Below are 23388 nucleotides of genomic sequence, written 5' to 3'. Positions count from 1 at the left end.
CCCCCCCCTACAAATAAACAACTACCGGTAGTATAAAACAAATTATGAAATAACTGTAATACAATTACTGTTATTGTGGCTGCTTTTGTTATTTTTGTCTATTAGGTAATCAATGGCGTGATCAGCAACCAGACGGAGGTAAGTGTTACTAAATGAATTTTCTGTTATAATTTTGTTTGCTAAGCTTTGTTCTAAAAAAAGCATATATAAAAATTAGATATAAAATCTGATTGCCATCAGCTAGCTCCATTGACAAACCACTGTCTGGAAGACACCAGCTTTAAAAATAAAGTCAATGTCACAGCCATATAAGTTCATATTCTAAATGTAGATTGAAGTGGTGCTTTCTATCAGAAAAAATATTCAGGCCTACTATAGCCCTTTTCACCCTGTAAAGCCTGGGCGACTAGTGAAATTTACTACTCAACTAGTCGCTCCTCAAATAGTTGTGGTTACGACATTAGTCGCAACTAATTTAAATTCTCAAGATGCATTGTGGCAGTGTTTGCCACAGGCGCAATATAGTAAAATTCAAGCTGAAAGGATTGAAGGACTGTGTCACTAATGTCCTATTTTGTTTTGTTATTAAATTTTGTTACTTAGTTCATTCCTATAGTTATTTACTTAATTATTATTTGCTTAAAGATTATATTGTTTCTGTACAATTTAATGCGATTTTGATTTTGTTACATTTCTATGTACTGTTTAATTTGCACAATTGTTCTTTTTATGCAAGAGTATGGAATAAACGTACTATTAAATTGAATTGAACTGTTTTTCTTATTTTACTTGTTAAGCCTCTAAAGCATCTTCAGCTGAAACAACTAGGAAATGTTCTCCATTGAAAAGGGTTCCAGTTCAACCTCATTTGCCATCAAAGTATCTCCCGAAGCCATTCACATTCTCCCCTCCAGAAGCTCCAAAGTTTACCATCACTAAAACTACAGTAAAGTTTGGCAGTACTGCATCAAGTACACCTGCAGGAGTATTTGGCAGTGCTGCATCAAAAACACCTGCAGCAAAGTTTGGCAGTGCTGCATCGAAAACATATGCAGCAGTATTTGGCAGTGCTGCATCGAAAACACCTGCAGCAAAGTTTGGCAGTGCTGCATCAAGTACACCTGTAGGACTATTTGGCAGTGCTACATCGAGTACACCTGCAGCAGTATTTGGCAGTGCTGCATCGAAAACACCTGCAGCAAAGTTTGGCAGTGCTGCATCAAGTAGACCTGTAGGACATGGAATCCAGCCCCTGGCCACAAGAGCCAATGGCAGCATCCAGCCCAGAGAGCCTCTGGCCAATACACTCTTCAAGAACGACGCCTCACCGGCCCAAACGAGAAACGAAACCCAACAACCCGCCCTAACAGGTGGTGCCAAGCTGCCATTTGCCAGCCTTCCCGATACAGCGGGGCAGAAGGTAGCGTCGCAAGCTTCGGGCCAGGACACCAGCAGCAACTCTCCGCTCCTGATGGACATGCTGATGCAACCCAACAAAGCCGACGATCCCGGGGCGGGGGTTGGTGGCTCCATCACAGCAGGTACTCCTCCCCACTCAACGGGGGCTCCGCCATCGTCGACCTCAAGCCATCATGGACTTTTCTCCGACAAGCAATCGTCTCAACTGGGAGGACCCTTCCAGCAGACAACCTCTTCTCAGGATGCAGCAAGTGTATTTGGCACAGCTTCTAATGAAACCAGTGCTTCTTCTAGTGCTCCATTCTCCAAGTTTAATCTCAACCCCAGTCAGTCAGCATCTCAAGGATTTTTCAAGGCTACGTCATCGCCAGTCACCCCAGATGTCACAGCAAGCTCTTCGTTGGCGGCCGCTCCATTCAGTGGATTCAGCTTCGGTCAGATCAAAGCCCCAGAGTCTACACCCGCTTTAAGCTTTGGGAGTATTCCTCAGCAGGTTTCTGACAGCAAAGGCAAGTAATGTGTTGATATTGAGTGTCCCTGAGCAAAACCCTTAACTGTAATTGCTTCTATCCACCACCGGGGCAAATGGGTACCTGTGAGGGCAGACCACTGGGGTAAATGGGTACCTGTGAGGGCAGACCACTGAGGCAAATGGGTACCTGTGAGGGCAGACCACTGGGGTAAATGGGTACCTGTGAGGGCATACCAATGGGGTAAATGGGTACCTGTGAGGGCAGACCACTGGGGTAAATGGGTACCTGTGAGGGCAGACCAATGGGGTAAATGGGTACCTGTGAGGGCAGACCAATGGGGTAAATGGGTACCTGTGAGGGCATACCAATGGGGTAAATGGGTACCTGTGAGGGCAGACCACTGGGGTAAATGGGTACCTGTGAGGGCAGACCACTGGGGTAAATGGGTACCTGTGAGGGCAGACCAATGGGGTAAATGGGTACCTGTGAGGGAAGACCACTGGGGTAAATGGGTACCTGTGAGGGCAGACCAATGGGGTAAATGGGTACCTGTGAGGGCAGACCACTGGGGTAAATGGGTACCTGTGAGGGCAGACCACTGGGGTAAATGGGTACCTGTGAGGGCAGACCACTGAGGCAAATGGGTACCTGTGAGGGCAGACCACTGGGGTAAATGGGTACCTGTGAGGGCATACCAATGGGGTAAATGGGTACCTGTGAGGGCAGACCACTGGGGTAAATGGGTACCTGTGAGGGCAGACCACTGGGGTAAATGGGTACCTGTGAGGGCAGACCACTGGGGTAAATGGGTACCTGTGAGGGCAGACCACTGGGGTAAATGGGTACCTGTGAGGGCAGACCAATGGGGTAAATGGGTACCTGTGAGGGCAGACCACTGGGGTAAATGGGTACCTGTGAGGGCAGACCACTGGGGTAAATGGGTACCTGTGAGGGCAGACCACTGGGGCAAATGGGTACCTGTGAGGGCAGACCAATGGGGCAAATGGGTACCTGTGAGGGCAGACCAATGGGGCAAATGGGTACCTGTGAGGGCAGACCACTGGGGCAAATGGGTACCTGTGAGGGCAGACCACTGGGGTAAATGGGTACCTGTGAGGGCAGACCACTGGGGTAAATGGGTACCTGTGAGGGCAGAGATGGTTCTTGTGATTGGGTTAGCTGTAGCTATAGTAGCCAGATTTGTTGCACAGGCTGTGTAATCCCTAAGATGGTTTAAGGAATGGAGGCCCAGTGACCGGGGTTAATAATGTAGGAAGTGCTTTGAGATGTCCATCGGCCATGAAAAGTCTTATGTTATTATTGTTAAATGCGCTGTATAAGAATGTGTTATTATTAACTGTATTTGTTTTTTTCTTGCGCTGCTCAGATGATGGTGTGGTACCAGTTACCCCAGAGTTCACGGTAAGCTCTTCGTCGGCGGCCGCTCCATTCAGTGGATTCAGCTTTGGTCAGATCAAAGCCCCAGAGTCTAAACCCGCTTTAAGCTTTGGGAGTATTCCTCAGCAGGTTTCTAAAAGCAAAACAGAGGAAGGCAAGTAACATTATTATATCTCTTCAGACTCCTGACGATGACTAGAACGATGAGCTAGTAGAAAACGTTGAGACCAATTATAAACTGATTCCGTAGAAGTGAAGTTAATATGCCTTCTCACACTCTGCTGCTGAACTTTGGAACAATACTCCAACTAATGTCTGTAATTCTTCTTGTGTTGTTTCCTTTTAAGAAAACAATTAAAGCTTATCTCTTTCCTAAATAGTATATTAATGATTTGTTTCTTGCTTATTTTAATTTATCCTTTTCTTAGTTATGCACTTTGATCATGTTTTGGAAAAGCGCAGTATAGACCCCTTGCAGTACACGCCGTGTACTCACATGTGCCTATCATGGGTGTCATTTTGGGTGTCAAAATCATATACAAACATGCACAAAAGAGAGTTGACACCCCAAACTACACGCACTTATTCGGAGGCGCATTCTGTTTTGTGTAAGAAATCCATAGCTCCCCCTTGCATGACGCGAAACACTACGTGTATGCTGAGGTCATGCGCATGTTTTTACGCATAGAGAACAGCTATTGTCCAATGATCTGCCTCCCATTTGACAGTGTGACATCATGGGTCTATAAACACATTTTTTATTATTTTTATTATTTAAATGTTTTGGTGTCTCCTTTTCTCAGATGATGATGTGATCTTCATCTCCGAAACGCTTCCTACTGCTGATCAGCGAGCTAGAGCAGAGAAACTTCTCTTGCCTCCGACTTTCTTCCTGTATGAAGATGATCTGCCCTGTCCCGGCTGCAGAGGATGTGAGGAGGAAGATCTGGCTCAGCGAGGATTCAAAAGTGAGTCAAACTAGTAGGATTTGAAATTTTGCATCATTTCATCCCCAGACGTGACACTTGACACTTGGCCATTGCTTCGTCCTTCAGATGGGGCTTAAAACTGTTGGTCCCATGTGTTGTGTAACGCATGTAAAAGAACCCAGTTCATTTATCGAAAAGAGAAGGGGTTCGCCCGGTGTTCCTGGCTGTGGCTGCTGTATGCGCCGTAGCACCTTGTAAACCCTTATAAGGTGCTACATAATTGGGTCTCAGAATCCATCACTGCAATAACTTATCTTACTGAAAGTTTGTATATATTCATCGTCTTGAGTACCTTGTTTGGTAGATACGTGCGCTATATACATGTAAAGACTGCGATATTATTATTATTATCATTATCAGTCCGCGGTAGTTTTGACCGCGTGAGGGCGCTCTCAGTCACCTCTAGGGGTATATTCCGTCATACCAAAATTAGTAATTAAAGACTGGAACACATTACCACCACAGACTTCATAACCATCACGAACAATAAAGGAGCCGTTATAATCCACCTCTAAAGCAACTTAAAACTACAGCACAACAAAAGTGACGGAAGGCCGATTAAAGCTGTTTATTTTTTTGTTTGTCCATTTTAATTGTTTTTTTCAAAGTTTTACTAAAAATAAATATTGTATGCCATTTTTGTTTAGAGTGTCCAAACTTCCACATTCGATTGATTCCTATCTTGGGATTTATTAAAGGTTTGCTTAAAGAAAAATTGTATGTCAATTTTTTCTTACAGTATCCAAACTTCCAAATAAAGAATCAGCGCCGGCCGCTTCTGCAGCAGTTACACCTGCAGCAGTATTTGGCAGTCATGCACCGAGTACACCTGCAGCAATGTTTGGAAGTGCCGCATCGGGTCAGAAGACATTTGGCTCACTCGCTGTTGACACGCCAAGCACCTTTGGAGCTAAAGGTATAATCCGCACTGTGCACACCTTTTCCTTTCAAAGCATCAAATTCAAATTTCTGGTGGTTATGTCAGAGTGTGGGTTCAAACAATAATTTAGAGAGCACCTTTTAAAAATGTTACAAAGCACTGTACAGCCCGATCTTCCCTGAGCAAGATGAAGATGTTTCACTATGCTTCTAACTATGCTTTCGTCCTTCGGATGGGACGTAAAGCCGTTGGTCCCATGTGTTGTGTAACGCATGTAAAAGAACCCAGTGCACTTATCGAAAAGAGAAGGGGTTCGCCCCGGTGTTCCTGGTTGTGGCTGCTTAATGCACCGTAGCACCTTGTAAACCCTTATAAGGTGCTAAATAATTGGGTCTGAGAACTCATTACTGCAATAACCTATCTTTCTGAAAGTTTGTATATACTCAGTGCCTTGAGTACCTTGTTTGGTAGATACGTGCGCTATATAAGACTTCGATATTATAAGACTTCGATATTACTCAGGGGTATAAACGGGTATCCTGCGAGGGTGAATTCCTCGGACCTGTATACTTCCCAAGGAGTTGAAAAAAAATTTAAAAAAGTATTATTGACCAGAGCACTAGTGTAAAGTGCATTGAGACTGAGTTATTATTTATTATTATTGTTATTTCAAACTACACTGGAGAACTAAACAAAACAAGTTGTTGATTGTTTGCAGACACTAGCCAGGAAGAACCCTCTATTTTTGGAAACAAAGGCTCAGGGGTGAGTTTTGCTTCCATCACCTCCGACAATCAAGGAACTTTTGCTGGGAAAGGTGAGTTAACTTTATGCATTGTTAAAATGATTCTGGTAATGAGTTGGGTCTGTCTGTGGATGGGATGATCGTGTTACAAACAGACCCGGTCTGTGTGCACACGTACATCCACGGCAATTCCGTTTGTATTCAGCCTTCTCCTTTTCAGTACGTTAAAGTTCCCCTTTTAAGCTCTTAAAGACACTGGACACTATTGGTAATTGTCAAAGACCAGTCTTCTCACTTGGTGTATCTTAACATGTGGATAAAATAACCAACCTGTGATAGTTAATAATAATAATAATAATAATAATAAGACTTGTAATGCGCACATATCCACCCTGCTGGGTGTTCAAGGCGCAGTAAAACCAAAACAAAACAAAAACAAAACACAAAGAAAAACAGACACAACAAAATTAGTCATTGAAAACCTGTGACATAAGATAAGTTTTGAGAAGAGACTTGAATTTTGCGGTACAAACACAAGATCGAAGATTAAGTGGTAGAGAGTTCCAGATGCGTGGCGCGGCTGAAGAAAAAGACCTGTCACCCCATGAGTGTCGAGACTTGGGTTCAATGAGGAGAAGCATGGAACTTGATCGAAGATTCCTTGATGGAGTGTAAACTTGAAGCAGTTCAGAAATATAGTGGGGAGCCTTGCCATTTAGAGCTTTTTGGACAATGAGCATCAGCTTGAAGATGATTCGTTGAGAGATAGGGAGCCAGTGTAGTTGTTTCAGAATGGGGGTGATAGAACAGGATTTTCTAGACAGTGTCACAATGCGGGCAGCAGTATTTTGGAGCCGTTGAAGTCGGGAAATCTGGTTGTTAGGTAGACTGTATAGAAGAGCATTGCCGTTGTCAAGACGAGAAGTAACAAATGTGTGTATGACCTTTTCAGTGGCACTTTTATCCAAGTACTTGCGAATCTTACCTATAATCCTGATGTGATATGATGATAAACGAACAATATTGTTGATGTGTGGCTGAAGTGTCATCGATGAATCAAAAATAACCCCCAAGTTCCAAGCTTTTAGCGAGGGAGCTATCCGAGCATCACCGATGGAGATGTATGGCACTGAAACCTTAGTTAACTGTTGACGTGACCCAAATAAAAGGAACTCTGTCTTATCATCATTTAACTTCAGGAAGTTTTGTTGTGTCCAACGTCGAATCTCTTGGATGCATTTCTCAAGTCTTGCAATAGATGCATTGGCGTTTTCTTGAGAAGATTTAAACGTGATGTATAGCTGAGTGTCGTCTGCGTACACATGGTAATTCAGATTAAAATTGAGGATGATGTCACGAATCGGTAAAGTGTACAGCGTAAACCACTGCGGGCCGAGTACCGACCCCTGTGGCACAGAGTAGTTCAAAACAACAGGGTCGGATATCGCAGTGCCAATACATACATGCTGAGTTCTATTGTGGAGATACGATTTGCACCATGCTAGGGCTGTGTCCTCTATGCCAAGGTGATTCTGGAGCTGAGAGAGAAGGATGTTATGATCAACAGTGTCAAAAGCAGCACTCGGGTCTAGCAGGACTAGTGCTGTAAGGTTACCATTGTCCATAGAAGAGAGAATATCGTTGCTCACACGGACTAGTGCAGCCTCGGTCCCATGGAAAGGCTTGTATGCTGACTGGAACACGTCGGACAGGTTGAAAGTATGAATGTAATCAGAAATACGTGATGACACTACTCGTTCGATGACTTTTCCAAGGTATTTTAAGTTTGCAACCGGTCTGTAGTTTTTAAATATCTCCTTGTCCAGGTTTGGTTTCTTGATGAGCGGCCTGATGTAGGAAACTTTGAGGCTATCGGGGAAACAACCGGAACTGAGAGATTCGTTTACAAGCTTAGTGATGTAGGGTACAAATATATCAATGTTTTGCTTTATCATGGATGTTGATACTGGATCCAGCTCACAGGATTTTGAAGGAGATTTCATAATAACCCTTTGAATCTCAGCAACAGTGGCAAGCTCAAACACAGATAGTCTACACTCTGGTTGAAGATGTGGCAATGTCTGCGGCACGTTGTAAGGGACTGATGAAAATGATGAGCGGATGTCTGAAATCTTGGTGACAAAGAATTTCTGGAACTCGTTTGCTAAGTCCTGGTTATTGTAGGTGGATGGAAGGACAGGGGTTTTGGGTTTGAGCAACAACTTACCAATTATCTTGAAGAGCTTCTTTTGAAAATTAGTTGAGCTCAGTTGGTCGTCGAAGCTGTGAGATAGTAATGAAAGAAAAAACACCCTTAATACCCAAAGTTGTGTGCTTTTAGATGGTTGATTTCGAGACCTCAAATTCTAAATCTGAGGTCTCAAAATCAAATTCGTGGAAAATTACTTCTTTCTAGAAAACTATGTCAATTCAGAGGGGGCTGTTTCTCACAATGTCTTATACTATCAACCTCTCCCCATTACTCGTCACCAAGTAAGGTTTTATGTTAATAATTATTTTGAGTAATTACCAATAGTGTCCACTGCCTTTAAGCTCTGTGTAATAACAGGACATGAGGGTCGCTCGAAAGCTTTGAGCAAGCTCAAAATTCTGGAGCACCATCTCGATCAAACCCGTCTGAGCCCATCCGTGAAGTTGGTGAATAAACCGTAAAAAGTTGCCACATCAAAACTTCGTTTGCACAAAGTTTGCATGTTAATTTGCACATTAGTTTAAGCCTGATCAGCTACATTTTTTTTCTTCAGGACAATGGAGAACGAGTTCGGTGTGATGGGGGCTTTAGCTAGCTGATTTTTATGGTTATTGTTTGAACAATTAGACTTATTGATTCATAGAGAAGACAAATTGTTTACTTTTTGTTTTTGGCACTCTTTCCTCAGGAGCAAAGGGATTTGCGTTTGCCCAGGCTGGTGCTCAGGTCTTTGGAGGTGGAGGTGATGATAACGCTGGGGGAGATGAGGAACATGACCCCCACTTTGACCCCGATGTTCCCCTACCCGAGGTACAAAAGATTATCTTTTACGTCATTATTTGTCATGTGGACCATGTGCTATTTCTAGACTGTTGTTATCTTGAGATTGCGCTCTATCTACGGCTGTTTACTGCATTTTAATCGCATGTTTATAACTCAAAGTCAAACTGCGGGGGGTATGCGGGCTAAAGGGTTAAGGACACAAGTGTCACGACTGGGACTCAAACCAATTCTCTGCTGATCAGAAACACCAGAGTTTGAATTCCATGCTCTTAACCGCTCGATCACGACACTCCCACCTATGTGATAATGTTTGCTCTGTATGGGCCATGAGCCTTTTTTTGCGAAATTGTGCGCATTATAAGAGTTCTGTATTGTTATTTTTAGCTGGTTGATACAAAGACTGGTGAGGAAGATGAAGAGATTATGTACAAGCAGCGAGCCCGTCTGTACCGCTACGCTAAAGAGCTGAATGTCTGGAAGGAACGAGGTATAGGAGAGGTCAAATTTATGCGACATAAAGACAGTGGAGGACTAAGACTGCTGATGAGACGGGAACAGGTCAGATCGGGTTCTCCATTGGAGTTTACTTATAGTTAACCCTCCTACTCTTGTTATTATCTTTGAGGCTTTTTGAATTTTCAAAGGGAAAGAAGTTTCTAGATCTCCTTTTCTATGTGTTATGCTCTCTGATTTTATAGAGCGATATTTAAAAATAGACCCAGCTCTCCAGTGGGCTTTTTAAAATTTTATTAACCCTCCTACTCTTGTTATCATTATCTTTGAGGCTTTTTGAATTTGTCAAAAGGAAAGAAGTTTCTAGATCTCCTTTTCCATACTTGATTATTGAGCAACTGAAGGTTTGGGTCTTTATTTTTCCTCATATAAAAACTAAAATACTTTCTGTTTTTATAGAGTACATGTATTCATAAATACAGCAGACAGTTTCGCTATTCCTGTTGGTGAAGAGCATGTCACGTGGTGGTGTGTAAACGGCTGACAAAGACAAAGCTTAGGGGGCACAAGCTCATGTACACCAGTTTACTTCTGCGGAGTGCAATTTATAGCTATTAATACCAGTGTGTAAATCTATTTGTACACAGGCGTACACGAAACCCAACGCCCACAAAAGAGAATTTTACAAAAATGTACACATTTCAAAAATTCGCTAAGACTGCATATTATTGTAAGATCTTTTACGGCCACGACCCTGCTGGTTTTAAACAGCCGTTTAAGAACTCGTCACCACGCTTTTATTTCTTTAATATTTTCTACCTGTGTAGGTTCTGAAGCTGTGCGCCAATCATCGCATCACAGACGACATCAAGCTTGAATCCCTGAAGTCCTCTAATCGTACCTGGGTGTGGCATGCGCTGGATTACTCTGAGGATGAACCATGCCATGAGCAGTTTGCCATCAAGTTCAAGACTCCCGAGCTGGCGGCTGAGTTCAGACGAAGGTTTGAAGAGCTCCAGGCCGAGAGGAAGAGAGAGGTAATAATAATATTAATAATAAGAGGGTTGTGATTTCTCCGTTTATAAACGGAATTTCGTTTTTCTTTTAAAGATAAAATTTTAAAGCCATTGGACACTTTCGGTAAACAGTATTGGCCAATGGCCCAAACTTTGTGTATCACAACTTATATATAAGAGAACAAACCTGTGAAAATTTAGGCTCAATCGGTCATCAGAGTCTGGAGAAAATAACAGGAAAAACCCACCCTTGTTTCTGCACGTTTCGCCGTGTCAAGACATGTGTTTAAATAAATCCGTAATTCTCGATGTTGAGAATTGATAATTAGGTGTTCGTGCATTTCAGCACGAACACCTATTGTTTAGCTCTGTTTTTTATTAGGTGTTCGGCTTTTAGCCGAAAACCTATTGTTATTGTTAAGTTTTTTTTGTTTTTTTTTTTTTTTCTCCGTCTTCTTCTTCTGCCTGAACGTTCTCCGCCAATTTTGAGAAAAACTGAAACTTGTATGAACTTGAAACTTCTCATGAACATCAACCTCGGTGAGTAGACGGCACCGCAACTTTTTTGGAATGGTGACGTCATTGATGACGTCATTACGTTAAATAAACGTGAAATAAACCTTAAATAATTAGAAAAATCATATCTTCAAAACCAAAAGAGCTACGTTCAAGATTCTTTTTTTACATAAAACCTCTTATAAAGATCTACAAATGCGGTGCACAACGTGACCCCATTTGACCTTTACTTCCGGTCGAAACCGGAAGTTAAAGTAACAAATCATGTTATTTTGGGCTCTAGAGCCTAAGTGAATAAAAATATGAAAAAATGTCCAATGCATAAAATTTTTTTAAACTCAAGAGCATTCTAAAAATATAATGTGTGACGTCATAGCTACGTCACAACGAAAATGGTACACTAGGTCGAAAAAAAAAAATTTTTTGCTATCTCAAAAAATACAGCATGTACGGACTTGAAACTTACCACGTACTTAGACCAAAGCGTGTATATGACAAAGAACAAAATTTGGAATGATGACGTCATCGATGACGTCATTATATTAAATTGAAGTTTTTTATTAAAATACTCATATCTCCAGAATCAGATATGCTACATACGTGATCTTTACACCATATGAAAGGTCATGAAGTATTAAACAAATCTTACACAGGGTGTGACCCCATTTGACCTTTACTTCCGGTCGAAACCGGAAGTAGTAGTTTGTTTTATAAAAAATCGTATCTGAATAATATTATTTTGTGTATTAATATAATAACTTAATTTTAAGGCCCTTCGACGATTCTACAAATGTTTACAGTGTGTGACCTCATTTGACCTTCATTTCCGGTCGAACCCGGAAGTATAAGTTTGTACATACAAAATTGTGTATCTTATTAATGAAACGTGGTACATTAATAATCATTACATCAATTTTGAGCTCTCTGGCAATTCTATATGTTTTGCACAAAGTGTGACCCCATTTGACCTTTAAATCCTGTCAAACCGGAAGCTGAAGTTTAATATGACAAACCTTCATTTCTCCGTCTTCTTCTGCCTGAACGTTCTCCGCCAATTTTGAGAAAAACTGAAACTTGTATGAACTTGAAACTTCTCATGAACATCAACCTCGGTGAGTAGACGGCACCGCAACTTTTTTGGAATGGTGACGTCATTACGTTAAATAAACGTTAAATAAACCTTAAATAATTTGAAAAATCATATCTTCAAAACCAAAAGAGCTACGTTCAAGATTCTTTTTGTACATGAAACCTCTTATAAAGATCTACAAATGCGGTGCACAACGTGACCCCATTTGACCTTTACTTCCGGTCGAAATCGGAAGTTAAAGTAACAACTCATGTTATTTTGGGCTCTAGAGCCTAAGTGAATGAAAATATGAAAAAATGTCCATTCAAAATTGTGTATTTTATTAATGAAACGTGGTACGTTAATAATTATTACATCAATTTTGAGCTCTCTGGCAATTCTAGATGTTATGCACAAAGTGTGACCCCATTTGACCTTTACACTATCTCCCCAGTCAACTAAACTTAAAAAGTGATGGCTCGTTAATTCAGGCCAGAAATCCGAACACCTCGAATTTGTTATCAAACAAATTCTTATGTCTAGTTCTTCTCCATCTTCTTCTTCTTCTTCACCGTCAACTCTTATCTACAGCATAACTCAAGATTCAAGCCAAACTGAACCTTGAAACTCATCAGACAATTGAACCTCAATACGAAGACGGCACAGTTTTCATTACGTCATGATGACGTCATTAGGTGTCAAATTACAAGGTTTTTAAAGTTAAAAAGAGACCATTTTCGTTTTGCTGTATCTCAGGGAATATGAAAGCTATGATGTTCAAAGTTTTCGCACCTGATAGACCAAGACTGGGGCAACATTTGAAAAGTTAACGCCAAAATCGTACGACCTTAGCATCCGGGTCGTTACCCTGGGTCGAAGTTCACCTTCGGTTTTTTTTTCGTCAAAAAACAACTTTCGAGCTTTTTTACGGAATAACTCAAGATTGAGATTGAATGGAATGTTGAAACTCAACAGATAGTTGAACCTCAGTATCAAGACAACACATACTTAATTACGTCATTATGACGTCATCGGGAATTGAATTACGTTAGATCAAAGTTTAATATTTGTAAAAATCATAACTCAAAAACTATGATTCGGATTTTGACAATCTACACATCATCGGATAGATCATTAAAAGTTGGACAAATGCTTCACAGAACACGTAAAATATTTTTAATACTTCTAGTGCAAAACGAAAGTTGAAAATTTCATAAAATCTTATCGTATTCATGTTTTTAAAACTACTGATCATTTCAACGTAATTTTTGTTTCAGATTGTAAAACAGCAATCCCGCTCAATCTTTTGCACAGAAATAACAAAATTTGGACCTTTACATCAGTCGAAAAGGGACGTCAAAGCACCTGTTGACCCACGCGTTTACCCCATTTTGATCAACAACGCACGCTATGTACGCTATGCAGTGCAAGCGCGGGAATTCCCAAAAGTGCTCTCTTTAGTCCAGCGAAAGAGGGCGCTGTAACGTTTTTAGTAACATCGAGCGCTGAGTGAATCGCGTTGAATCGCAATAGTTGAGTAATAATGAACAACGTCTCGCACCAAAACTACAAGTAGGAATACATTTGCATTGATGTTATAAGATACATTATACACCTTCAGATAGTCCATCACATAATTATAAAATGTTTACAAGTCATACATCAGCTGAAAGGTTTTAATGAACTAGTCAGGATCTACACAAATGAAATCAGTTTAAACTTGGCTTCTTGTTCAAACCAGAGGTTGAAAATAATTGGTCAAAGAAAAATAATTTCACAACCACACATTTGATTTTTTATATATTTATACGTCATTGGGTAGGTATGTAACAACTTAAGAAACGATACACAACATTGACTATTAAACCTTGACCTCCAGTTAAACAGGAAGATGCAGTTAATTATTTGAAAAAATATTACTCCAGAACCAGAAATTAGTTGTATATTATCTGAACGTCGTCAGATAAGGCTTTGAAAAACATTACTAACGCTATAACTAATATTTCAAGAGAAGTCTTTCACCATACCCTTCTGTAAACCCTGTAACTTATTTGTAAATTTGTGAACTTTTATTTTTGTTTCTGTTCCGAAAGTGTATGATGGCTTTAAATGAAATGGAGATATAACAATATCATAACGCCCCAGATTGCAGAGTAGGGGATTTAAAATCAAAGATCTGTTAATATTGGGCTTCAAAATCTCAAGATGCAAGAGTTGGCAGCTCTGAGATTGGAGTGAGTTGATGAAGCGCCTTAAAAGTGATAAGGATGATTTTGAAATGAACTCTGAATTGTACGGTTAGCCAGTGAAGTTGATGAAGTATAGACCTTATGCACATGACGTCATTTCAGTACGGCGACCCCCGCATTGAGGTCAAAAGGAGGTTGTCCATTGGCCAATCTATGTGCGTTTCGATTCACTGTTTGACCTCAAAGATGGCGGCTGGTTGACATCAATGCATAAGGTTTATTGGTGTGATGTGGTCGTCTTCCAGGTAGAGGCAGAGAAGGCAGACGAGGCGGTGGTACCGGAAGGGCCGAGGGGAGATCAGCCGGAGGAGAAAGACGATGACGGAGACAAGAAAGACGGGAAAGATGACACCGCTGCCGAAGCTACAGAAACCGGGGTAAGTATACGAGCCCGGTTTTCCAAAGTTAGTAACAGGGGTGTGATTTCTCTGTTTTTAGTCCCGGTTTCTGGGTTTTGAAGACCCTAACAATAGTTTATGGGTTTTTTCAACAGTCTATCACATCCTTGCTGTAAGCACAAAAACTTGCTAAGCACAGAAAAAAGTATTGCTTAACAGAAACAGGTTATCAGCCAGAATTATACATTGAGTTTACATTGGTGTGACCCCACTTAATTTTTGGCTGAGCAGCGACAGTTTGTTAAGAAGTATTTTCTGCTGGAGGCTTTATGCAGGCATGATAGTCTTCCTACTTAAATGCAGTGGATGTAATTATTAGCATAAAACCTTACTTGGTAACAAGTAATGGGGAGAGATTGTTAGTATAAAATGGTGTGAGAATTGGCTCCCTGTGAAATGACGTAGTTTTTGAGAAAGAAGTAATTTTCCACTAATTTGATTTCAAGACCTCGGGTTTAGAATTTGAGGTCTCAAAATCAAGCACCTGAAAGCACACAACTTTGTGTGACAAGGGTGGTTTCATTATTATCTTGCAACTTCGTTGATCAATTGAGCTGAAATTTGCACAGGTTTGTTATTTCATGCATACTTATGTTGAGACACACCAAGTGAGGAGACTGGTGTGTGACAATTACCAATAGTGTCCAGTGTTTTAAGTCTGTTTTCTGATTTAATAGCCTGAAATGTCAATTAAAGCCTGCATCATTTGTACATGTAGATCAGCCCCTGTACTAGATTAAAATGTTTCTACCTTTTCTCCAAGAACCAAATGTCATGCCTGATTATGTATTTGGGCCCCGGTCAGGGTTTTCACAAAGTGGAAAATCTGTTAATTCTTTGGGTATTTTTCTAATCTCTTTCTAGCCAACAACAGAAGAGCTGATCGCCAAGTATCAACCCAAGCCAGGCTCATGGCAATGCGATGATTGCTGCATCTCATGCACAGCACCGAAACCCGGTGCAGCGGCTCCATCAGCTACTCAGAAGTTGAGCACCTTGTCAAAACTCGCCGGAGCGTCCCGACAAAATGAGTCGTCTGCGACCACCAGCTCTGGGAGTGAGTTTAAATTTGGCCCTGGTGGGGGTTTCTCGTTCGGTGGCTTGCAGACTTCAGACGGTGCGAGTAAACCCACTGGATTCGCGTCCTTTGGGCCACCGAGCACCTTCTCAACAACACCCTCAGGTACTGGACCGTTTGGAGGAGGACCCGTTCAGTTTGGAACGTCCTCATCATCTGATACCGTATTGATGGCTTCTAAAGAGAAACAAGTTGCGACCCCTACCAGTAAATTTACCTTCGGAAGTGGATTCCAGAAATATGATCTTGGTGCGGCCGGCGATCAACCAAATCAACCAGTTGTGGCATCAACGTCACCCAGTGCTGGCTTTACATTAGGTGCAACGAAACTTACACCCCCTAAGAGTGAACCTGTTGCAGCTGCCCCTTCCACAGTTGCCCCTTCCACAGATGTCCCTTCCTCAGCTGCCCCTTCCACAGCTGCCCCTTCAACAGCAGCTCCCTCTACGAGCCAGTCCCAATCACTGACTCCAGTTAAACCAAAAGACAAACAAAAAGAAGTCCCTCCGACCAAGGAGGGAACAGTCTTTGTGTTTGGAGCAGCAGGTGGCCTTTCAGCACAAACTCCCAAGAGCAGTGCAGCACCAGCCTCTTCAAAGCCCGCTGAAGAAAAATCCATGGGCTTCAATTTTGCCGCCATGGCTAAAACAAAGGGATCTCTGTTCTCCTTCCGCATGGACGTCAGTAAAACTCCTCCAGAAGCTCCCGAGAAATCACCGGTGAAACCAAAATCTCCTGGAGTAGTAGTGAAGTCACCCCAGCAGCAGCCACCATCACCAGGACTGAATAAAAGTGGAGACGACTATTACAAGGATGATGACGGGGACCACATCCACTTTGATCCCATCGTTGAGTTGCCGGAATGCATCGAGGCGAGAACCGGCGAAGAAGGCGAGGAGGTGAGATTCAGTCATCTAGCCAAGCTGTTCCGCTACAACAAGGAGTCTGCCCAATGGAAAGAGCGTGGTCTCGGCGACATCAAGGTCCTGTACAACCCAGACACCAAGAAGTATCGCATCGTCATGCGCAGAGAGCAAGTCTTGAAGGTCTGTGCCAATCACTTTGTCACTCCGGAACTGAAGTTGCAGCCGATGGCCGGATCAACGAAGTCGTTGGTCTGGATGGCGATGGATGCGTCCGAGGATGAAGTCCAGATGGAACAGTTGGCCGTGAAATTCAAAACGGAAGAGTTGGCCCAGCAGTTCAAGGAGGCGGTCGAAGCAGCCCAGGAGGACATGAAGATGGGAGGAGGAGGAGGAGATGCAGTCAAGAAAGAGGCTGAGAAAGAAAACCAAGATGTCGAAGGAGACGTTAAGGAAGAGGATGATGGTGAGACTGATGAGGAAGATGATGAAGGTGCTGAAGAAGATGAAGGGGGCTTCAATTTTGCCGCCATGGCTAAAACAAAGGGATCTCTGTTCTCCTTCCGCATGGATGTCAGTAAAACTCCTCCAGAAGCTCCCGAGAAATCACCGGTGAAACCAAAATCTCCTGGAGTAGTAGTGAAGTCACCCCAGCAGCAGCCACCATCACCAGGACTGAATAAAAGTGGAGACGACTATTACAAGGATGATGACGGGGACCACATCCACTTTGATCCCATCGTTGAGTTGCCGGAATGCATCGAGGCGAGAACCGGCGAAGAAGGCGAGGAGGTGAGATTCAGTCATCTAGCCAAGCTGTTCCGCTACAACAAGGAGTCTGCCCAATGGAAAGAGCGTGGTCTCGGCGACATCAAGGTCCTGTACAACCCAGACACCAAGAAGTATCGCATCGTCATGCGCAGAGAGCAAGTCTTGAAGGTCTGTGCCAATCACTTTGTCACTCCGGAACTGAAGTTGCAGCCGATGGCCGGATCAACGAAGTCGTTGGTCTGGATGGCGATGGATGCGTCCGAGGATGAAGTCCAGATGGAACAGTTGGCCGTGAAATTCAAAACGGAAGAGTTGGCCCAGCAGTTCAAGGAGGCGGTCGAAGCAGCCCAGGAGGACATGAAGATGGGAGGAGGAGGAGGAGATGCAGTCAAGAAAGAGGCTGAGAAAGAAAACCAAGATGTCGAAGGAGACGTTAAGGAAGAGGATGATGGTGAGACTGATGAGGAAGATGATGAAGGTGCTGAAGAAGATGAAGGGGGCTTCAATTTTGCCGCCATGGCTAAAACAAAGGGATCTCTGTTCTCCTTCCGCATGGATGTCAGTAAAACTCCTCCAGAAGCTCCCGAGAAATCACCGGTGAAACCAAAATCTCCTGGAGTAGTAGTGAAGTCACCCCAGCAGCAGCCACCGTCACCAGGACTGAATAAAAGTGGAGACGACTATTACAAGGATGATGACGGGGACCACATCCACTTTGATCCCATCGTTGAGTTGCCGGAATGCATCGAGGCGAGAACCGGCGAAGAAGGCGAGGAGGTGAGATTCAGTCATCGAGCCAAGCTGTTCCGCTACAACAAGGAGTCTGCCCAATGGAAAGAGCGTGGTCTCGGCGACATCAAGGTCCTGTACAACCCAGACACCAAGAAGTATCGCATCGTCATGCGCAGAGAGCAAGTCTTGAAGGTCTGTGCCAATCACTTTGTCACTCCGGAACTGAAGTTGCAGCCGATGGCCGGATCAACGAAGTCGTTGGTCTGGATGGCGATGGATGCGTCCGAGGATGAAGTCCAGATGGAACAGTTGGCCGTGAAATTCAAAACGGAAGAGTTGGCCCAGCAGTTCAAGGAGGCGGTCGAAGCAGCCCAGGAGGACATGAAGATGGGAGGAGGAGGAGGAGATGCAGTCAAGAAAGAGGCTGAGAAAGAAAACCAAGATGTCGAAGGAGACGTTAAGGAAGAGGATGATGGTGAGACTGATGAGGAAGATGATGAAGGTGCTGAAGAAGATGAAGGGGGCTTCAATTTTGCCGCCATGGCTAAAACAAAGGGATCTCTGTTCTCCATCCGCATGGACGTCAGTAAAACTCCTCCAGAAGCTCCCGAGAAACCACCGGTGAAACCAAAATCTCCTGGAGTAGTAGTGAAGTCCCCCCAGCAGCAGCCACCGTCACCAGGACTGAATAAAAGTGGAGACGACTATTACAAGGATGATGACGGGGACCACATCCACTTTGATCCCATCGTTGAGTTGCCGGAATGCATCGAGGCGAGAACCGGCGAAGAAGGCGAGGAGGTGAGATTCAGTCATCGGGCCAAGCTGTTCCGCTACAACAAGGAGTCTGCCCAATGGAAAGAGCGTGGTCTCGGCGACATCAAGGTCCTGTACAACCCAGACACCAAGAAGTATCGCATCGTCATGCGCAGAGAGCAAGTCTTGAAGGTCTGTGCCAATCACTGTGTCACTCCGGAACTGAAGTTGCAGCCGATGGCCGGATCAACGAAGTCGTTGGTCTGGATGGCGATGGATGCGTCCGAGGATGAAGTCCAGATGGAACAGTTGGCCGTGAAATTCAAAACGGAAGAGTTGGCCCAGCAGTTCAAGGAGGCGGTCGAAGCAGCCCAGGAGGACATGAAGATGGGAGGAGGAGGAGGAGATGCAGTCAACAAAGAGGCTGAGAAAGAAAACTAAGATGTCGAAGGAGACGTTAAGGAAGAGGATGATGGTGAGACTGATGAGGAAGATGATGAAGGTGCTGAAGAAGATGAAGGTGCTGAAGAAGATGAAGAGGATTACGAAGATGTAGAAGACGATGATGAAGATGAATATGAAGATGATGGTGAGGAAGAGGAGGGGGAAGAAGGTGGAAACGGTGATGGAGAAGAAGAGCAAGATGCTACAGAACAAGGTGAAGACGAGCAAAATACCCCAACACAAGGTGGAGAAGAGCAGGAAGATGCCACAACACAAGGTAATGTTGAAACTTGATGAAGCTCTATTTCTTGTGTATTACCCATCACTGTTTAAGGCCCTTTTTTATTTTTCAAAGACCAGTATTCTTGGTGAATCCCAACATATGTGCATAAAATAACAAATCTTTAAAATTTTGGACTCAAATACTCCCAATATTTAGTACACTTTTTTAGTAAGACAACCAAATGAAGAATCATAAATACAGGAAAACTTACGACTATGCTGGGCTGAGTGATGGCAACTTTAATGTAGAAAGACATCAGAAGAAAATAGTATGTTAAAGTAACTTCGCTAAAACTTGCAGCTTATCATGAATTGAACATGTTTCATGTGGGCCAAATCTCATATCCCGACACCAGCATCAACCAAAATCCTAAAAAACCCAAAAGTATTACAAAAGTAAACCACTGAAAATCAATAAATTAATGGGCCAGCATGAACAACTACACTCACATAATTAATTGTTATAAATCTTTTTAGTCCTACCTTAATTTTTTAAATATTTACACTTGATACTCACTCTTAAGTGTGTCAGTTTAATCCATTTGTCCGTTTGTTGTTCTAAAAATGTTTGTGTCTTTGTCTATGAAGGCCAGTTTAATTTCCCCGGTGTGGGATAATAAAGTTCTTATCTTATTTTATCTTAACAGGTGACGACGAATCTCCAACTGTTAAATCCTGCGATCCAAACATCTCAAAGGTGTTCTCGGAGCTGTTGCGCATTGCCAATGCCAGCCACGCCCAGAAACAGAAGGAGATGAGTGAGGCTGAGTCCTCCCCTAAGGACGAGGAGGCGGCGGGGAGTAGCAAAGATGACAGCGTTACCGAGGAGAGAGACGATATTCACTTTGATCCGATTGTTCAACTCCCTGAACAGGTCAGTAATGAGCTTTGGTTCCTTTAAAGGGTTCAGGTACTTTTTGTTTGACACAAACGTCCTGAGATTTACATTAAACTCATGATGGTAGAAAGCCTCCCTGAAAGTATAACTCGCTGAGTTGCTGTAGTCTTTGAGAAATAAGTAAAAGAAATCCACAACAAACTTTTGTCTCAGTAAGACGAAAATTATTTTGGCATGTACATCGGATTTTACGCAACTCTCTATAGACGATGTGACCTATGTTTACATTCAAACCGCCCTCTGTTGACAAAACACTACATACGTCATGTTTCGCCGGGCACTGAGTTGCGTAGTCATAGTAAGATTGCGTACACTTTCTAGCTGGCTGCCAAACACAAAGGTTTTGCCCGGCGGTATGCGCGCGAATCATGTTATGGTTTTCGTGTGACGTCAGAGGTCACATCGTCTATAGAAGACATTGGTTGGTGTTTTAAAACTTAATTCTCTCTCTCGAAAACTTGACGACTTATGAAGCTGAAACTTTTACAGGTAAATAATTTTGCATAGATCTTCATTCACAGTAAGTAGGGATTCATGACATGGCCAAAAACTTGATCTACAAAAGGTTTCAAAAGACCCTTTAACAATTAAATTAAATTATGCTGCCAGACTTGTAACCCTTGCCCCTATATAACATGTAAATCAGTTCAATCTGTGATTTGTTTGTTAACAGTTGGAGAAGATTACCGGTGAAGAGGACGAGAACCAGCTGTTCTGCTCCCGTGCCAAGCTCTACCGCTACGACAAGACCTCATCCCAGTGGAAGGATAGAGGGGTCGGAGATATCAAGATTCTGCAGAATGTTAAGACGAGACGATATCGCATCCTCATGAGACGAGATCAGGTTTTCAGGGTAAATATGATTTTACTTTTGTTTTTTTACCCATACACCGATGTGTGTTAGCACTGTTTACTCAGTACTCCCCCCCCTTTCTGTGGAGGAAATTACAGGCATATTACTCAGGTGTAATTTGAACTTACAACTTTTGCAATCTGCGGTATTTTTAGCAGGGTTAGGGTGCTCTCAATAATATTTGTATCACTTCCTGGGGTATACACGATTCATCCGCACAGTTTAGCACTTGCGTTCTGTCACTTCTGTGCGCCATAGCTTTTGGGTTATAACGGCTCCTCTAAAAGTCTTATTGTCCATGATGGATATGGTGTCTGTGGTGGTAATGTGTTCCAGTCTTTACAACTGTTTTGGGTTTGAATGAATATACCTCAAGAAGTGATAAAACAAAAATTTTTGAGAGCGCACTCAAGCGGTAACAAATATGGCGGATTCTAGAGCGCTAGACCGTGGAGATTGCCAGTTAGCTAGGAGAAGTTTGAATCCTTTATTTTAGCAGCGAGTGACTAATGTACCAGTCTTTGTTATTTCTAGGTATGCGCCAATCACTACATCACCAAGGATATGGCCTTGCTCCCTAACGCAGGGTCAGAGAACTCCCTGGTCTGGCGGGCCATGGATGCATCGGACGGGGACCCTCAACCTGAGCAGCTGGCAGTCCGCTTCAAGCTGGCGGGAACAACTCAGCGTTTCAAGGTGACGTTTGAAGAATGCCAGGCCGAGCTGAGAAAACTAGAAGACGATAACAAAGGGAGTGAACAAGGTAAACTTTTACTGAAACTTTAACATTCGTTAGTTTCAAATAATAAATAATAATAATAATAATGATAATAATCATAACAAAGACTTATAATGCGTACATATCTACCCTGCTGGGTGTTCAAGATGCAGTAAACTAAAGGCAACCGAACCAAAAAAGACACAACTAAATTAGTCTTTGAAAACCTGTGACATAAGGGAAATAGTTTTGAGAAGAGATTTGAGTTTGGTGGTATAAAGACAAGATCTTTAATTAAGTGTAGGGAGTTCCAGATGCCTGGAGCAGCTGAAGAAAAAGACCTGTGAGTGTGTAAACTTGGGGGTCATTGAGGAGAAGCATGGAACTGCTTCGAAGATCCCTTGACGGAGTGTAAACTTGAAGTACTTCTGAGATTTAGTGGGCAGCCTTGCAGTTAAGTGCTCTTTTGAGAATGAGCATCAGCTTGAAAGTGATTCGATGAGAGGGTGATGGGGGGGGGGGGGGCATTGAAGTTGTTTTAGAATTGGGTGATAAAACAGGATTTTCTAGACAGTGTCACAATGCAGGCTGCTGTGTTTTGGAGGCCTTGAAGACGATAAGTCTGGTTGTTAAGATGCAAGATTTGACTGTGTTGAGGAATAGAGAGTGTTTTAGAGTGGCATGATTATTAAATTGACTTGAGATTGTGGTTTTGTTATGTGATTAATGTAGGTGATGAAGTGTCATCGACAACTGAAGAGTCATCAAAATCACCTTCAAAAGGGCAGGATGTGGATGCAGATAAAAAGGTCAGTTTTAACCAAAATCTCCATAAATTTTCGTAGAACACACAAACCACTTAAACATGCAGCTATTGGAAGTAAGTGTTTCTGTACTCCTGATGTCCTGAATCCCGATAATGACACTTGTGTCCTTCGTGCAAGACATTTGTGTCCTGAAGTATTAAGACACTTTGCCTGCTCAGAACTATCGGGTCATTAGTGCTATTTGTATGAGCTCCTGGTAATTGGGATTTACTGATCAAAAGTGGTCTTCAAAGTAATTGTTTTGCAAAAGGTTAGGACCTGAGTAGTACTCAAGACACAGCTGTTATGGGTAAAACACAAATTGAATTGACCGATAACTCCACATAACCGCAAATCTAATCAACAGTTGATTGGTTTTCCTTCATGTTTTAAAGTAATAATTTGTTTGTGTTCTCATCGCCAGCCCTCTACGGCAACATCCTCAGTCAAAGAGACAGACACAACTCCCTCCTCCTCTACAGCTGCAGGCACCACCGACCAGGGAAGCAATTGACTGCAATAAACACCATCTGGGCCAAATTTTATAAAGCCTGTTAGCGCAAAAACTTGCTCAGCACAGAAAAATT

General features: G+C 42.7%; 1 protein-coding gene across 1 annotated transcript in view; it reads left to right on the top strand.

The window, feature by feature from the left end:
- LOC117298710 (E3 SUMO-protein ligase RanBP2-like) overlaps positions 1 to 22783 on the top strand; it is a gene marked incomplete at its 3' end in the record, with an annotated part of 38294 nt that extends 15511 nt beyond the window's left edge. The window contains exons 4-19 of the mRNA XM_033782027.1: positions 106 to 138; positions 798 to 1928; positions 3280 to 3444; positions 4094 to 4258; positions 5019 to 5195; positions 5878 to 5976; positions 8805 to 8926; positions 9284 to 9457; positions 10180 to 10389; positions 14448 to 14579; positions 15465 to 19223; positions 19263 to 19521; positions 20174 to 20400; positions 21098 to 21277; positions 21812 to 22040; positions 22728 to 22783. Of these exons, the coding sequence (XP_033637918.1) occupies positions 106 to 138; positions 798 to 1928; positions 3280 to 3444; positions 4094 to 4258; positions 5019 to 5195; positions 5878 to 5976; positions 8805 to 8926; positions 9284 to 9457; positions 10180 to 10389; positions 14448 to 14579; positions 15465 to 19223; positions 19263 to 19521; positions 20174 to 20400; positions 21098 to 21277; positions 21812 to 22040; positions 22728 to 22783 (7118 nt within the window). The remainder of the gene's footprint in view (positions 1 to 105; positions 139 to 797; positions 1929 to 3279; positions 3445 to 4093; positions 4259 to 5018; positions 5196 to 5877; positions 5977 to 8804; positions 8927 to 9283; positions 9458 to 10179; positions 10390 to 14447; positions 14580 to 15464; positions 19224 to 19262; positions 19522 to 20173; positions 20401 to 21097; positions 21278 to 21811; positions 22041 to 22727) is intronic.
- Positions 22784 to 23388: the final 605 nt, after the last annotated feature.

Source organism: Asterias rubens, chromosome 13, assembly GCF_902459465.1.
Source record: "Asterias rubens chromosome 13, eAstRub1.3, whole genome shotgun sequence".
NCBI classification, from domain to species: Eukaryota; Metazoa; Echinodermata; class Asteroidea; order Forcipulatida; family Asteriidae; genus Asterias; species Asterias rubens.
Note: the sequence above shows the minus strand (reverse complement) of the source record. Positions and strands in the feature narration are given on the sequence as shown.